At 41.3% G+C, this 19,074-nt stretch overlaps 1 protein-coding gene across 1 annotated transcript in view; it reads right to left on the reverse strand.

Moving 5' to 3' along the window:
* The window catches only part of TDRD9 (tudor domain containing 9), a 2,714,501-nt gene that overhangs the window by 1,750,018 nt on the left and 945,409 nt on the right, over positions 1-19,074 (reverse strand). Inside the window, exons 14-15 of the mRNA XM_085626273.1 lie at positions 11,952-12,049; positions 1,333-1,464 (exon numbers count right to left, since the gene is read on the reverse strand). Coding sequence (XP_085482399.1) covers positions 1,333-1,464; positions 11,952-12,049 — 230 coding nt within the window. The remainder of the gene's footprint in view (positions 1-1,332; positions 1,465-11,951; positions 12,050-19,074) is intronic.

Below are 19,074 nucleotides of genomic sequence, written 5' to 3' on the forward strand. Positions count from 1 at the left end.
ATTAAAAAATGGCAAGTTTAGACAAGTAAGGTTGCCTTATTACATTTACAAAGGGCTGAGGATCCACTGACTCTTGCATGTATAACAAACTTTTTAAAGGTTTCATTTAGACTAAGAAATACTAAAGGGCAGTTTGGATTAAAAAATGGCTGAAGGTATTTAATTAAAATGTCTTATTCCGCAAATGAACTGAACTGAATGTGGATAATATTGTCTTATTTGCATTTGTGTGGTATTTTTATGTATTTTGTTAAAGATATGGCACCTGCACTTTAGGAATTGTTATGTACCCTTATGTACCAATATTTTATTTTTTAGGATTGGATGCAATATCTCCTGATTTTCCTACAATGCCTTGTTGGTTTTAGTCCTTCAAGCATGTTAAATGACTACTTTATGGATTTTGAATATTCTATAAACTTATTTTTAAAATTTTTCTTTTTGTATGAACCAGAAATGATAATGTAGTTGTAGGAATGTTTTTAAAAAGTATGCTTTATGGTGAGATTTATTGCACCGAATAAAGCTGAATAAATTGAAATTGAATTGATTGCCAGTTGCATTTCTCACATCACCTTTTGTGTGACTGAAATTAGATAAAAGATGCACATGCACTACAAACATCATTTTAGAAAATGCACTTTTCTTAATGATGTTATGACTGTAGTAAATGTTTGCTCAACATGCATAGCTGAATCACAAAATAGAAAGCTCAATAAAAACATGCTCACAAAACAAATGTATTTGTGGACATACCACCCTTAGATTTAGTCTGAAACAATACAACAGTTGCACTCCTAAAAGGCAAGATATTCTTCTTCAACACACAATATAAAGAACTGTGCCCAGTCTCAAAAGAAAAGTTTTCATAAGAAGAAGGGATGTAATCAGTGGTTGGATACTCTAATGTTTTAGTACTTGCACCACTGATGCAAATGGCCTGATTAAGCATTTAGAATTTTATTCAGTTCAGGATTGAAAAAGCCACGGTGGGGTACAAAAGGCAGTTATGAAAAACACTACAGACGACATGAAAAGTAGTTATAACCCCTTTATGATGGAGAGTATACACACATATTAAAGGCTGCAGACTGCCAACCACAATGTAGTGTACTGACAAGCTGAAATATAATGAAAAGACTTAAGATTAATGTTCCATACATTAATAAGGGTGAGGAACAGAATGAGAAATGTAAATTTGAGAATCAACTATGGCAAATTCTATCTTACAATCAAAATCACTTCCACCTGCTGAATTAGTCACTTGTAGTATTAACATAAATAATGTTCCAATTAAATGAAACATTCGAATTTGTACCAATAGAATTTTACCTCTTTCAGCACTAGAATGGTGTGCTCAATATCATCAATACCGGGAGCAGAAAGAGCAGTTGCTAGCAGGGCTCTTGGTTCTCCCATGTCAAGCAGTTTTACCTTCAAGATAGTGTTTCCTAATGGGCAGCGCTATATGGGAAAGTAATCATAAGGGAACATGAGGACAAGAACATATAATACAAAATCTATACAAACAACAATTGGTGCAGTTTTGAAAGATATGCAACTGCACGGATTATACATTGCACATTTGTTGTTAAAAAAAACTTTTTTTTATGACAAGGAATCCACTCTACATTTAAAAGAAAAATATATATCATTTACCAGCAGCACTGGTTTCAAACCTTCATTTCGGTTATATCTGAGCATGCAAAGCAAACTCACATTCAACAGATCAACCAGAACAGACTGAAACTCTTTAAAAACAATGTGCCAAAGTTAAGACAAAAAGAGCCTTTATCGGACCTTAATAACAATTAAAGGAACCCAGGAACAGCACAAGGTTTCTAGTCACGTACATATGATTTTGTCAGTATAAGACGTCTTAAAAACAACAAATTGGCTCTTCATGCTGGACAAGACACATTTACAGATACCAAGCTGCATAACGAGGTTTCCAAGTAGCTAACTTTGAATAGGCTGGCGATCTACCTATCGTATAGCTTGACAGTAACAGTCTCCCTTTGGCTCCCTGCAAGCCTCTGCAAGGTCCAGTGCTTGCCCTCCATGTGCATATTAGTGCGGCTCAAGTTGTTGTATATCTAGCTTGGATCCACAGATGCTACGATGGACCAGAGAGAAAGCCTTTTAATACATGCTGGTTTGGGAATGATTCAGCAGGTTAGCTCGCATTATGCAAGGAAAGACACTTGAAGAATGAACAAAAGGCCACCTCTTTACACTGGAGACAAAAGGAGATGTTCTGTGTTCAAACCCTGTATTCTGTCATCAACTCTGGCAGAGATACAGCATTAGCAGCAGTCTCTAGTTCACTCAGGGCTATTTGGTTTGGAATCATATTCCCTGTAAGTATTAAATGATGCCTACCATTGCTGTAGTTGCTGAGACATAACAAATACTGTGGGTTACCGTGTCACCACTGACCAGGACTGTACACCACAAAGTATACCATGGGGCTCCTGTCGACTTTTTTAACGTTGCCCAGCAACTGAGTGGCTGAAAAAAGAGGAGCAGCCTCCAGAGCAAACCATGGCAACTGGCCATTAGGGCTCTTTCACAACTGCGGCCTTGACGTCAACTGTACCTGTAATGCCTGCAGACTCCTTACTGCCCCCTCTTCTCCAATACTGTAGCATTTCCACAGCAACTGTCATCACCGGGTCTGGTGGCTTAGTGGACTAATGCATCCACTGCAGGGGCCTGTGTTCGACCTCATGGTCACAGGTTCAATTCCTGGTGGGTCCACTCAGTCTTTCGAAATGAGGTTGATAAATTGAGTACTATTGAGTTGGTTAACAATAAACATGTGTTATTCAGCGCGAAGATGCTCCATTGGGGGTGAACATGCGCCTTACAAATACACATGTTGTGCTATGTTAGACACCACACCCCTTGTTGACCCTGTTGGCAGTCTCATGATCCTTGACTTCTTACCAGAGGATAGGGTACTTCCGTGCTGAGTAACGCTATCACCTATTGACACAAATGGGTCTTTTTACATACTTTGTGGTCTGCCTCCCAAGACCATGTACACCCAACACTTTTCAGTGCAAATTTCGTTGTCACATATGAATTTCATATGGAGCCGTGGTTCATGCGTGTCCGATAAACAAGGCTGAACTTAGACACACTGATGATACTTTTGCATCCAGACACACAGTACCGAGAAGCCTCAGTAACACTTCTAGTTGTTTGCCTTTTTTTTGTCAATACACACACGTAAAGAACAGAGTTATAAAATGATAAAATGACTGATTTTTCAAATTTGGAGTTGTAATCTTTTACTTCTGAGCTATTACACATTTATTGAATTATTGATTTGAAATTATATGAAAGTCATTATTCCATTTAAAAGTAATAATGATGACTGGATCTTCATAAAATTACATGTTATTTCAGTGTTAACTGTAAAAGAGTTTCTAAACCTTCAGCAGCCAAGAGTATGGTATGACTACTCAACTTTGCTAAACTTTGAGAGCTGAAGCGCAACAAGCACAGGCTAAGTCTACAGACCTGGGTTTAATGTGCTAACACATGGAAATACAGAGGGATGAATTCACAAACTACATTCTGCAGTACATTTAGTAGTACTACAATATATTATTCACAAACCAACGAGTGTAAATATCCACCTCTCATATCTTTTCTATGGGAGATCCTCCAACATGTACGTTTACTGCTTAGCAGTAAAAGTGAGAAGGACCAAGGGAAATGCTGAAAAAAGAGGCATACTTACTACTAAATTGGAGGGGGTTCAGGGAGAAGTTTAGGGAGGGACATGCACTCAGCCAAAGAAGAGTAAATCCACTGCTATTCACTAACTGCACTTCTAACAATATGACAGGCAAAGAGGGGCCCATAACAGAAGTAAATAACACAAGCTTAAAGTCAAAGCAAGTCCAGCCACACACATGGCCAACCACTGGTACTGTTATACCAAACAGAGAACCCAGTAGTGTTACAGCTGATAACTCTCCATGAAAGGAAACACAAAGCTTTTCTTGTAAAACCCTCACCCACCAGGGTAACCCCCCTCAGTGCCATGCTTCATCATCGGATCCATGTCGATCCGCTGCGGATAGGGGCACGCTGCATTCTACGATCTACGTAGGGAGCCCTTATTGGTCTTTATATGATCATAAAGAAGATGTTATAAGTGGGGGATTGGGGGATAGTACTGTGCAGTGATGTAGTTTAAAAATACCTGGCTAGCAGGTATAGCAATGTTATTCCTTCCTCTAGTCGGTATGGTTGAAAACTAGGGGGTTATTAGGAAGACTAAGTTATAATGTGCCTGCGATCCTGGCAAATTGGCTGTTTATGTGCGTAGAAAGATCCTCTGCAGTCAAAGAATGCTCCCAAATATGTTTTGTCACAGGTCGTCTCAATTCGATGGTTATCGATCAACAATGAACCCTTCTTGATTTTCTATTAATCAATTACCATTATTTTAGTTTCATTTAAATTGATTTCTAGCATGGTAGGGACTGTGTACTTTTGATGAGTCTTTGTAAACTAATTGGAGTTTTGCTGATAAATACCACATCATCGGTGTACAACAAATTTGAAATTTGTTTCCTATGTATCTTGAGGGAATGAGCATTAATCAAATCCAACCCACCAGTTCGATAGGAGATACATTGAATAGTAGGAGGGCAAGCACACATCCCAGTTTTACTCCAAACGGAAGTGGAAATTCAACGGTAAACCCTTTGTCTATCTCTGATCTTCACTTTCAATCAGATGTTATGATGCAAGAGTTGTATTACCCATAATACATTTGATGGGACGCCCCAACTTACCAATTTCTCCCATAACTTATTCCTATGAACTTTATAAAATTCAGAATTAAAATCTACGAAAAAAAAACCAGAGAGATATTTGATGCCAATGTTTTATCAATAAGTATTGTTAATGCTAACAGGTTTATTGTACCTTTTCCTTGATTGAACCCCGTTTGGTTGAACTAATGATATTTAATGACTTAGCCCAGCTCCTAAGATCTTTTAACAGGAGAGCCGCAAATTATTTTGCATCACTGTCCAACAAAGCGATAAATCAATACTTTGCGGGGGAGGTCTTTTCTCCTCATTTGGTATATCGGATGTACTACTGCCCCTCTTCACGAGTCTGAAACAGACTCTGTTTCAAGCACAATTAAAAAACCGCAATATCTTTCCTCTCCAAAATTCAACATAAACAGGACTTGAGTAGACCATTTGGTCCTGGTGTACTGTTTTTTGTCCAGTTTTTATAACAGCTGCAATTTGCCCTGGCTCAACTTTTAGTGGCACAATTGATGCTATCATATTTATCTCAGTAGGGATAGTTTGTTCCTTTTTGTATTGTATTTTTGCCAATTATAAGTTTATTAGTTGCTCATTTACCAGATGCTTCCTCAACCACATAAATTCCTAATTTATCTTCCGTTTGCTTTGCATGACTGCTGGTACAAACCATTTTCTGTTGGTGCTTTCTGATATGCCACCACTTTTTTAGGAGTTGTACTAAGGACAGTAATTCTTTGTGCACTTGAAGGGCATGCTTGGTGTGCTCCTCCTGATCACAGGACAGGTCCAGACCTCACAGTAAAAGACAGGTCTAGGTCTCTGCACAGATGTTAGAATATTGCAATACTAGGGTCAAAATAAAGGTCAGGATACATGATATGCATGCAGTTGGGTTAAGGAACACACCCATATATCTAGCACGGAACATACCTGTCCCAAACAAATCATGAAAGCCCTTGCTACCTCAAATATATGCTAACGGGACTGCTTGCTGAATTCATTTTTCATTCAGGGCAATAAGGCTTCTAAACTGTTACCAGGAAGCAGAAACAATTTTTAAAATAAGCAAAATTAGTAAAATGTAAGTCCATGTAAGGATGTAAAACGGTCTTCTTGTTTAATGAGGAAATACAAGGCTTTCTAAAGCAGGTCATCACAATAGCTACGTGAACTGTCATAGATGTGCAACCAAACCCCAAATTAGCTAGATATTTAAAGTTGCTTCAAAGAAAGGCCATGTGATTCATACCACAAACAAAACACTTTCCATCTACAAGCAAAATATCTTGTATTAGAGAGACGCCTAATATGTTTCAGCAGTTCCATTCATTTTGGTTGAAAGCTTAAACTGCTAATTTCCAAGTCCTAGTCAAATACTAAGTTCACAACTTTGGGTAAAAGATTATGCTGTTGAGCCTTTATAGCAAGAGCAGCATTAGCACCAATTTCCAAAATAAGCACATGAGTATCTGCAACCAGACCGAGAACCAAAGGTGTCCCTCCCATGTAAAATCGCCGATAAATCAAGTGTTAAACCAACCAGTACAAACCCCAGCAGAAGGAAAGAAGGCTATATTATATTAGAATGTGGACAGGTGCATTGGTGACAATGGAACAGCTCCACAGTATAAATATTGACAAAGGCCCACTGCTTTCCGCATTAAAATGTACTAATGCATACCGCCTGCCTCTCCATTTCCCCTAACTCTCTAGGATATGTGACCTGAGCAGGGAAAAGAGAAACCGAGATGCTGTACAGCAAGGGACACAGGAGGTTTGCATCTTCTGCCTTCCGTAGCTGATGTCACTGCATCCTTGAGCAAAAGAGAAAGGACAATTCTTACTAGCTGGTACGTCTCTCAGCTGTCCCAAATAATAATAAAACGGTTTCACAGACCTCTAGCATGATGGTGCTCAAAGTTACGCACTCTCAGAACTGATGTTCTGTATTTACACACTGACAAAAAGACACTCTAGAAAAAGAGTGAAAATCACTAAAGTCTTGGAGGTGAGAGAGCTTGTGAATACTCCGAGTTTCGCTAAAGGCAATATTTTTCAACTGGGAGTTTTCACCCTTATCAGGTGTATCTTCTAATACTCTAGCTTGCTACCATTGCAGGATATACCAAGCATTGAAACCACTGTTTTCCATCATTTTTCACCAGCGCTTAGTAGCACCTTCCTCATACTTACTTTGCCAAGAAATGAACCAAGAAATAGATAAGAAGCAGATAGGAAATCTGAGCAACCAAGATAGATACAGTGGTATAATGTAATCGGAAAATGAAAAGACATATAAGTGGAATGGGCAGAAGAAGACACGATGGTAAAGGAGGCCATGCATTTGGAATGGAATAGAACAGTATGGAGAAAGACATAGAACGGAGGAGACATCAAAAAGGGGCTCCTACATAGGAGACAATTTACCTCACTATAGTTATATCACCTTTAAAATGTTAGTACTTAACTATCCAAGACATGTTAAGTTAATCATAAATATTGCAAGTTATAAGTTACAATATCAATAAATAATTTATAGTATCACAGAACACTATTTAGACACGACATTACTTTAATTTATTTATATAGCTTAGAGTGTGTTGGCAACATAAAACCACTTTGTATCACTCTAGCTCATTATCCTAGCAATACCTACTTTTATCTAATGAAAACCGTTTTCTCCATCATTGTTGTTTATTACTGCTGACCAATAACTAACTTTTTAGTAGTTGTCTTTTTATGTGGCGAGGATACACATTGATCATGCAAATAAAATATAGACAAGCTAACAGCAAAAAGGAATAGTACAACACTAGGTTTAGGTTAGGTTTATTTATTATGCTTGATTAATTAAAACCATTGCATATACAAAAGAATAAAATCGTACATTTTTTGATAAAATTATTATAAAAATTCCCAACTTTTTATCAGCAACGATAATTAGAATGATTTGTAAAATTTTACACGCGTTAAAGAAAATGCACAAATTATTAAGACATTCTGCACATTAGTCGTATTGACTGTCAGTATTGTTTCGACTGTGTCCGTTCTTGTAATGATTATGTCAGTTCTTGTAGTAAGTAGTCGTTGGGCCACTCGGTCCGGTGTTTCAGTCTCTTTGCAGTTATGTCAAGGTATTTAATTAGCCGGCAATTTAGCTGGACCAGCTCAGGGTTGAAACTCAACATTACCGCTTGTCTGCACGATCTGCCTCCATACTGTTTGAACGCTGGCTTTAGCAGGGTGATCCTTATATCTTTTAACTTATTACAGGTGCATATGACGTGAATTGCGTCTTCGACACCACTGCCGCATAAACGACAAGGCTGCACTCCTCCCTTTCTCTCCCAAGGTGGCATAAATTGATTGAAGGGGCTAACCACCAGCTGGAGTTTTAGGAATTTTTCCTCAATAATAATCTTTATTCCCATTTTCAGGTAGAGCTCGGGTTTTAGCATTTTGTATGTGTTTAGGACCATCCAGCCGTGCAATCGTTTGGCTAATGTTTTTTTATCCTCTATTGCGGATAATAAGCGGGTTACCTTTGTTACGTTTTTTTTAAATGCGAAATGATTCGCCGGGACGTCCCACGAGTCTGTTAGACCAAGATGTATTATGGATTCCTGAAGGTATAGGCTTGCTGGTGATTTTCCTGGGTGGGAGAGTTCCATCCAAAATTGGTCATTCAGGGTTCCTTTTTCATCGCATTTGATTTTATGCCAACTTTTCACATATGCTCCCATGCGTTCCAATGACGGTTTTTGTAGCCCAAATTCCAATCGTATTTGGGCCGGGGAGACCATTCTGGGGAGTTGAAAGATCGCTCGGTACGAATTGGATATTATATTGTCAAGGGTTGTTGCGTCTTTTCCCTTCAGTGCTTCGCTTCCGTAAGTTATTTTTGGCTGGAGTTTAGCTTGCAGAACCCTTAGCAAAGGGTCAAATGTCAAATCCGGTAAAAATTTCTTTAGGGGCTTTATGGCTAGGTAGGTCGTTACCCGCAAGGATTCTATTTGCGGTTTTGATGAATTGTTTTGATCCAGTATTACTCCTAAATATTTGTAGCTTACTGCTTGTTTCAAACGATGTCCGTCAAGAAACCAATTAAGATGTTTCTTCTTGGGGTAATTCACTGCCATAATTTTTGTTTTGTTGAAGTTTATTTTTAGTGCGTTTCCTTGCTAAAATTTTTAAGTTATATTCAGCAAATGCTGCAGTCCAATTGGGGTCCTACTTATCAGGACTAGGTCATCCGCGTATAGCAGGTTTGACAGAGTGGAATTCCCGAATTTTGGTGCGTGGGCTATGCAGCTGTTCAGCTCCCCCGGAAGGTCCGCTAGGAAGAGATTGAATAGCAGGGGGGCTAAAACGCATCCTTGTTTGAGCTCTTTTGTAGTAAAGAATTTTTTTTATATATGTTGACCTTCGCTGAGCTTTATCCTGACCCATGTATTGGTGTGGAGGTTCCTTAGTTGGTGTAAAAGTGTTGAAGGGATCCCCAAGCAATCTAGTTTTTGCCAAAGTTTTGTTCGGTCTACGTGGTCGAATGCTGCAACAAAATCTATGAAACAAAGAAAAAGTGGGTATATTCCCTGTTTTGCTGTATCCATGAGCAGGGTCAGGGCCATTATGTTGGTTATTGTACCTTGCCCTTTCCGGAATCCTGTTTGTGTTGATGGTATTATGTGATTCTCTTCGGCCCAATTGGCTAGATCGTTTAGGAGGAGCCCTGCAAAGTATTTGGCCTCAATGTCAATCAGGGTTATCAGGCGGTAGTTTTTCGGCCCAGACCTTGCTCCTGGTTTATAAATTGGGCATATAATTGAGCCTCTCCGTGACTCAGGAATTGTAGAGTTTCTAACTGCATACGAGTTCAAGTGCATTGCTCCAGTAGTCCGGGTCAATTTGGCAAACATTGGTGGAATGCCATTGAGGCCAGGGGCTCCAGCCAGTCGACCCCTTGCGATTTGTTTCTTTATCTGTTGGGCTTGTTGGGTGGTGTGCCCCTCCACTTGTCTACGTGTGTAATTTGGTGCAGAGGTTAAGGCTCTTACCCATTGTTGTTGGTATGGTACTGTTCTTTCGATATCCTCAGAAGAAGGTGGGCAGTGTAGTGTTAGCTCCTTTGCAATCCTGCTGGAACTCTTAGATCCTGGGCGTTTAGTACAACACTAGAAAGTAAAGCAAACTCACTTCCAAAACAAAAGGGGATCTGATTATGTAAGCAAATAAGAGGGTAGATGAGACAGCCAAAACAGGTACCTACATTTGACATCACATACATCCAGACATTTTGAAATGTATTAGTCATTTTCTTACTATAGAAGCAGTACAACATCTCATAGCATAAGTAAAACTGTACAAAATATACCTTGTAACGCTACACTATCTAACAATGAGATATTCCTAATAATTTTACATATAGTGCCTATTATCTTGGCATTACATAATACCATCTATTCAATGATCAGGATGACCCGCTTTCTCCTGGAAAACCAGAAACTGTTGTCTTTGATTGGAGCTTTACTTTATACTTTTTCTAAACTTAAGAAATTACCATATCTACTTTCCATTAACCTATTTTAAAAATGTTTGTCTTTTTGCTAATTAACATAGCTCTTTTTGTCTTAATTGGTTTGGGGTTTTGGGAATTTTATTTTGTTCTGAGCATTACTTTAAAACTGTTGGTACTGCTTGAACTTAATACACATTTTTATGGGGATTGGCTGCTGCCTTTTGCCATAGCTACCACAGGTTGAACAGAGATTCTTTCAGAACTGTGTTTTGATTCAATAAATATGGGTTTGCTTAGTTAGTAGTGGTAGCTCCATCCAAAATTAATAACCCCACTGCGTATAGTAGCTCCTTGGAGATTTAAATCAGCAAACAACTTTATCTTCCTTCCATATTTCTTATTCCTGCTCATCCAACGACTTAAACTAAGTACATCTACTCACATTTTTCACATCATTCAGGCCAGAACTGAAGGATGCTTGCACAGAAAACAAAAACCCTCTCGTCCTGCCAAACCATTCCATATGCCCTTCTAACAAGATTCATCTGCTTCAAGCATGTGGCACATGCCTTTAGTGTGATACTTATTTTGTGAGGCAACTTTCGCAGGTATGCATGATGCAAGCAAAAAGCAGCACGGAATCCGATTCAGGAGAGCTCCTTCCTCTTTCTACCACAGCAACTGTATACATCACCTGGGGCGTGAATGGAGGGACGGTGAAAGGTAAATAAAGCAAATACTTAATAGGAACACTACAACAGCATGCAATAGGGTAACAGAAAAATTTGAAATTCTGCATCTAGTTATGTCTGCTTTCATAGAGTAGCACAGTGCATACCATGCAATGAGCACATCTCAGAATGGCACCTTCCTCTTTCCATTCCCGTCACACTTCCCTACTTAACAGGATTGTAGATAAGTTCAAGACCCCTAACAGGTGAGCAAATAATTCAAATATTCAAAGCAGCAGCGTACACCAGTGTAATGGCATGTGCCTTCAATCACTACATCTGCTTGAGACTGATTTTACAAATATCAGTGTAAACAAAACTTCAAACTGGATCAAACTTCCCAAAAAGCTCCTTTTTCCACCCCACTGGCCCTAATTCTAGCACACTAAGCAAAAGACAACACTTAGGGGCTGCAAAGCAAATAATGTAAAAAAATGCAGTATAGTAGTGTACACCATACAATATAACATACTTTGTCAGGCTTAAATTAACAAAAATTGAAATGCACAGTGCAAAACATAATTTGCAAAATACTAAAGCGTGCAAAGTCCAATTAAAACAACCACATCTCTGTCCCAAAGACACTGATATTAATTAATATGCCCATCAAGTAACAGGAGACATTTGACTGTAGCAACTGTAAGGTGGTCCTCAAATTCCAATGCTGGCAATTCCTAGACACTTTCAGCAAGAATCAAAAGACCTTTAAAAAGGTGGTTAAAGACCACAAGGCACACTATGTGCCCCAACTTGAGTGCCCATATGTCAACCAGAAACTAGAACTCCATTGAAGGATCTCATGAATACATCTTTGCATCCATGCAGAACTTCAACAAAGTCTTCTTAAACTAAAATTAAACTCAACATTTGCAAAGATGTTAGAAATTTATTTTATCTTACCAACATCTCAGGGACAACATTATCCGGTATGAAGTTGTTCCAGAAATCCTTATATACAAGCCTGTAGCAGTACCCCTTCGAAACACGTCCAGCACGTCCTATTGAAAAGAAAATATGCTACTAAAAGTCGAACATTTACAAAATCCAAATAGACGCACAAGATCGTTTCCAAATGTGCTATGCTAAAGGGGGGTCACAAAACAATAACAGAAATTATTTTGATTATCATGTTCTCTTTATTTTTATTGGAATTATATAGCAAGTCACACAAACACCCAGACTTTGTCGTCCAACCTTTCAGTCTGTTTTTGAATTAAGATGTTAGCCCTTGGGGGACTCGACCCAACATTCCCCGCACCTTCACAATAAGTGAGACACATTGGTGCATCATGTTTAATTCCAGTGGAGACAGAGACTTTAGCTGGAGTTCTACAACCCAGAACTCGAAAGGGGAGTGATAACTGTTGGGATGGAAGAGATGACTGATGATTAACTGCAGCGGGTGTAAGGTAGGGGGAGAATGTAAGAACTTTTACTTCCACCTTTTTTTCTTACAGTCAATTAACATTAATGGAAAGCATCTTTGCCTACAGAATCTGCTGAGGTGATCCTCCAGCATGGATTGCTTGCAGCAGAATGTGAATCTGGATATGTGCCCACCATGATGGACACCAGGCCATGCCCTCCTACAACCTATTTTCCAACTGTATTCATACGATGTTATTAAAATTAGGCAATACTTGACCATCACGGTCCGGATGTGACAGACAGACATGAACAGGAAATAGTAGGTAGGTAGGTAAAGCTTTATTCGATAAAAAATATCATAAAAGCACAACATACAATACAAGTTAAAAAGGATCAAGTAAAACATTGACGAATAAAAAGAATTGATCATAAATGTATCTAAAAATGGACTATGTCTCAGAATAAGACACTATATACAGAGAGACACGAATTTCATTGTAAAAGGATTGGTAGAAGAGGATAAAAAACCGGACCTCAACAACATTTCAATGGCTAAAAGTGGCACTTTTTTTTTTCTCAACAGCCAAGCGCAACCCAGATACTTGGCCAATCCACATACTACAATAAGAGACGAGGTATCTGTTTTTAAAATACGCAACACAGTTACATAGTCTCTGGAGCCCAGAATTCTGCAAATTGGTCTCAGCCACTTGGATCTCGCTCTTCTGTAAGTGTAGCAGGCAAAAAGGAAATGGGGAATAGTCTCCTTCGGAGATGCACAACTTGGGCAACCAGATGATATGCTTATCTGACCCTTCCAACTAGCCGTGACGGAGTTGAGAGGTAAGGTTCCTAATCTGAATCTCACATACAATGATCTATCCAGTGGAATCTGGATAAAATCAAGATATGGTTCCAATTTGCAAAGTGTCTTGTGCTCAAAATAAGCCTCAGTCAGATTCCCCATATTAGCATTTCTTAACTCTCTATCATTAACCCATCTCCAATATGCCTTCTTGAGATCCAATTTTGAAGGGGGTGTCTGTGATTCCCAACAGTCTTCGTATCCAATTTCTCTCAGCAATTGCCTTACATAGGAGATCCATTTTATCCTCTTCCCAGTGTCAGCTAGTGTGAGTTCGCTTAGGGCTGCAGCATACTTAGCAAGCTCCGGTGTCCTTCGTAGTCTTGCCCAGAATAATAAAGGTCGAAGTCTTGCAATGTCCTGAATAGAATGTCTGCCTAGATCATAAAACAGTGGTTTTAATGGAGTTGATGTGGGAAGAGAAATAAGATCCCTCATGAATTTATTCTCAGACTTAACTAGCTCATGGATACTTTCGTGACCCCAAATTTCAGCTCCATACATTGTACAGGATAATGCTTTGGCCTCATATACCACAAGGGCCGGGGCCACTGGTCTGCTCGTAGAGAGATGTTGTTCTCTAATAATGGCACCAGAAGCCCTCTTGTGGCATAGGAGCATCTTAGTTAAGTGAGGACTCCACTTCATCCCTTTCACGATCCGGATACCCAAATAATCGAAGGAGTCCACAATATCTAACGGGTTGCCATCCAAAGTAAAAACATTTCTAAAACGTCTTGGAGGATTAATTACCATTAATTTGGTTTTCTCAGTATTTATAGTCAGGCCATAGGACTTACAAAAGGTACCAAACCTGTTTAAAATCTTTTGTAGGCCACCTGGTGATTTTGAAATCAAGAGAGTGTCATCGGCGAACAGGAGGGTATGAATTTTTTCACCAGCCAGGGCTGGAGCATCGGCTGGGTCCTCTCTAAGAAGATCCACCACCCTGTTAATGTATAAGGAAAACAGGGTGGGGGCTAATACACAGCCCTGGCGAACCCCCCTGTTCACCGTGACACTCTCTGTGAGCTGTCCCTGAGCGCCCCATCTAATCTTGGCGTGATTGTCCTCATGTAAAAGTATTAAAAAAGCGAGAATCTCTGGAGGAACACCTAATTCTGATAAAACCTGCCATAATCTTTGGTGAGGGATTAAGTCAAACGCGGACTTGAGGTCTATAAAAGCTAGATATAAAGTACCTTTCCCTAAAACTACCACTTTCCAATAAATCATAAAAAAATCTAAAAACTTGATCCATTGTGCCTACCTTTTGCCTAAAACCTGCTTGAAGGTGGGATAAAATAGTCATGTTCTCAATCCACAGCTTCAGTCTCATAAGAAGAACCCTGCCAACCACCTTCTGGACCACGTCGATTAGACTGATAGGCCTATAGTTGGCAGGGTCCTCCTTATTGCCCTTTTTATATATAGGAATCACTACAGCGGCTTTCCAGGACTCTGGTACTATGGAGCCCCTGGCTATATCATTCATTATGGCAGAAATAAACAATGCCCAGGGTGCTGGATCATGCAGAAGCAAATCTCCTGGAAGACCGTCTGGACCTGCCGCTTTGCCAGGTGCAATACTTTTTATTGCCAGAGTGACTTCCTGGATCTCAAAAGTAACATCAGGTGGAAAGATTACGGCAGGGGTCAAATTGTGCTCTTCCTCATAGTCTGGAGGGGCAACCGCATCCCGCATATATAACAAAGAAATGGTTATACCATTGCAGCTCTGTTATGTGGTTTGGGATACTTGTCGTTTTAGCCCTCTTTCCTCTATTTAGGAGGTCCCAAAATACAGTGGAATTCCTATTCAATGATGCCTCTTTAAGCTCCTGCCAATATGTTTCCTCCCATTCCCGTTTTGCGACTACCAGGGATCTAGAATATTCCTGTCTTGCTCTTCTAATCATGCTACTGTCTCGCTTCTTTAGGGCTTTTGATAAGGTCATTCTTTTTTCTCTGCAGGTTTTGGAATACCATGGGTTCGATCCTTTCAGTGGTGCCCCTTTGCAGGGTGGATTCCCCTCTAGAATAAAGAATTTCCCTATCTCGCTTAGTGTCTCGGTAAAGTGAGGGTACGAATTGAGAGTCTCCCACTTTGTTTTGGACCTCAACAAGCTCCACATTTTTCCCGACCAGTATTTCCTTAATGCTTTCCAGCTTCCCCTCATGTTGTGAAACCCCATGCCATTTAAGGCTGTTACAGCCTGCCAACAACACTTCTTTAGTTGACATCAAGGGTGGTTTATTGATCTCATACTCCGGGGACAACCAAACATCATTAATTTGTAGGCACAGTGGATTATGGTCGCTGTCTATAGTGTTTTTTACGACCATATCCACAACATTCCCCCAGAAGTGAATATCAATGAGAATATAATCGATACGGGACGGGGTAGTTAACCTGTTATATGTATATGCTCCACCCGTGTCTGATTTGGACCTGCCATTCACTGCTCTCAAATTTAACTCCTGAGTAATAGCATTCAATTGTATTGCCCTTTGGGACCATTTCTTAATAGGAGGCAGCTCGAGAGGCGGAATGCCCCATCTGAGATCATCCTCACTGGTCCCCATTAGATCTTCGGAACATAGGGGTTCAAATGTGCAGTTGAAGTCCCCACATACAATGATGTTAGAATGGGGGTCAATAAGAGTCATTTCGTGTTCCAGGTCAGATACTGTCTGGGAAGCCTGTCCACCCACAGTCCCTCTGGCATAGATGTTGAATAGCTCTAGAATTGGTCCCCCTTGTGGGCTTTTTATAGTCCGATGTAAAAGATCAGGGGAGCCACTATTGTGGGCCTCCACTATCCAATTGTGCGTTATGTTGACCCACACTAGTAGCCCCCCCGATGGTCGACCTTTCCCTAGGCTTATAGCTGGTTTATAATAGGTGGTGTATCCAGTTTTATAAAGGGGGGTAACGCTCCATGTTTCCTGGAATAGGCAGACATCAAAAGTTCCAATAAATTCCTGCCATTCCGGAATTAAAAGTTTTTTTGGGAGCCCTGCGATGTTCCAAGAAACAAAATTTAGAGATGCCATGGAAAGATGGGAATTTGTAGTTGCCTGATTAGTTGGAGACGTCTCTCGAGGAGATAAGGACTCTAGAGGGGATAAGGACTCAGGAGGAGTTAGTATAGACACTTTAATAGGGTCAGAATGGATTGGGTCTGTATCTATAATACGTCCCTGTAACAATTCTTGATCCAGTCAGTCCACCCTACTCAAGTTTAAATCTTCTCTCTGGGTCCCTACTTTACCCTGTAGCTCCCGCCCTGGAGAAACCCAGAGCGGAGAGCGCTTGATCTGTATAGAAGAATAATCTGGTGAGGATGTGCGGAATTCCAAAAGCAACAGATTCTCAGCTAATGTGGTGTTAGTAAATAAAAGCTCAATACAATCAAATTGGCTGGTGTGGAACGAAATTCTTCTTGCTCTAACAATGTCTTCTCGGATTATTGACCTGCATCCTCTGACGTGCCTAAGCCAATGTATAGCTTTCTTTTTAACAGATTCCTCGTTTTCATAGGCTTGAGTACCAGTAAGTCTGGGTACTTTAACCATATAGGCTATTTTCGCATTGTCCAATGGGTGGCCAGGGGTTAAATTGGATGCAGTATTATCTTTGGAAAATGCCTGGGCCTCCTGATGACTAAATCTCGAGGGGCCAACAGATTTTAAAGTGTTTAAAATATTAGGACAATCATTGTGGATTTTTGAGCATTTCACAATGTCCGTATATGAACATCTTTTGCCACTGGCAGAAGCCAATAACTTTTGTGTTGGCTCGTTCCTATTGCAAACTAAATGTGCCCCCCATGTAATGTTGGCGGTAAATTATTATGTGCTGGTATCGGGGGAGCTAGTGGTGTCGGGTTTGCAGAGTGACATAGAGGGTCAATAGGCATAGATGTTAATGGGACCCTCCTATTTAATTCCATCACTATTTTTTCGAAGATTCTACCTCTTTCAATAATTGGTCAATTTTCCGCTCAAGAGTCTCTCCCTGCGTGTTATGTGTCTGTACTGCTTTATGGTCAACCAGACCATTTTCCTGGCATTCTAGAGGAGCAGGGCCTCCTCGTCTAAGCCCTCCAAGATTGCAAACCTGTTTGAGCATGAAAGTTCAAGAGTAGCAATGGGTGAGTGTATTTCAATGACATATAATGACTTCGAGGAGTCCAGATTTTCTCCCTGACAGGTCTCAGATTGCCCATTGGGTGTGATGCAGGGGAGGGCTTTGGAGGATACATGTCTAGTATTTTTAAACATGTTTGGGATCTTGCAATTTTGGTTACTAGCTAAAGGTTCTCTCGCTGGTGCCACTACTGCATCTGAGGATGCCCTGGTTTCCTCCAATATCACTTGGCAATCATTAACTATTGTTTCAATCCTCTCCAATACACAATTACCAGCAGCATGATTAACTTTCTTAGCCTTTTTCCCCTTTTTATTCATACTACCCCCACCTCCCTCCATAGTCTTTCTTTTAGCCATGCGTATATAATGCAGAGGCCAATAACAAAAATAAGCCAATACTAACAGTACTTTCGGCGCTTTTGTTGGCAAGTTATTGTCCTGTTACACTGTGGTGGGAACCCTACCTAGTCGAAGCAGAAGCCACAACGACACTTCCAGTGGAGTAAAGCTAAAATCACAGTACCTTCGTAGAATGAGCGGGATGAAAGAGAACAGGCCCAGCCCAGCCTCTACCGGCCTCGGACGGCCACAGACGGCCCGCCCTTTGCCCGGGCTTAGCCCGGCGCTACCCGCGCGCGATCCCGCGACGCGGGGGCTGGACTGATCTTTTATGCGCCTCCGGGCGCGGAAACGGCGTCGGCGGGTCTCCTGCCGCTAGGGTTGCTGGGCAATGTAGTCCCCGCCTCCACTCCGCGGCCGCTTGGATGGTACTGCGGCAGCGGGAGGCGGGAACAAGCTAGGGGTGCTGCGGGTTCTGGAAGGCAGGATTCGCTGCAAGGATCTCTCCCGCTAGAGTTCAAACTAGTTCCCGCTCGGCCGGGGTTGGACTGATCTTTTATGCGCCTCCGGGCGCGGAAACGGCGTCGGCGGCTCTCCTGCCGCTAGGGTTGCTGGGCAATGTAGTCCCCGCCTCCACTCCGCGGTCGCTTGGATGGTACTGCGGCAGCAGGAGGCGGGAACAAGCTGGGGGTGCTGTGGGTTCTGGAAGGCAGGATTCGCTGCAAGGATCTCAACCGCTAGAGTTCAAACTAGTTCCTGCTCAGCTGGGGTTGGACTGATCTTTTATGCGTCTCCGGGCGCGGAAACGGCGTCGGCGGCTCTCCTGCCGCTAGTGTTGCTGGGCAATGTAGTCCCCGCCTCCACTCCGAGGCCGCTTGGATGGTACTGCGGCGGCGGGAGGCAGGAACAAGCTGGGGGTGCTGCGGGTTCTGGAAGGCAGGATTCGTTGCAAGGATCTCTCCCGCTAGAGTTCAAACTAGTTCCCGCTCGGCCGGGGTTGGACTGATCTTTTATGCGCCTCCAGGCGCGGAAACGGCTTCGGCGGCTCTCCTGCCGCTAGGGTTGCTGGGCAATGTAGTCCCCGCCTCCACTCCGCGGCCGCTTGGATGGTACTGCGCAGCGGGAGGCGGGAACAAGCTGGGGGTGCTGCGGGTTCTGGAAGGCAGGATTCGCTGCAAGGATCTCTCCCGCTAGAGTTCAAACTAGTAACAAAATGATATTGTAACCAAATAAAGGTATAGCATTCAGTAATATGACTAGGCGGCATTAACAAATATAAAATATCATGTACACACA

Source organism: Triturus cristatus, chromosome 9, assembly GCF_964204655.1.
Source record: "Triturus cristatus chromosome 9, aTriCri1.1, whole genome shotgun sequence".
In the NCBI taxonomy this organism is placed as follows: domain Eukaryota; kingdom Metazoa; phylum Chordata; class Amphibia; order Caudata; family Salamandridae; genus Triturus; species Triturus cristatus.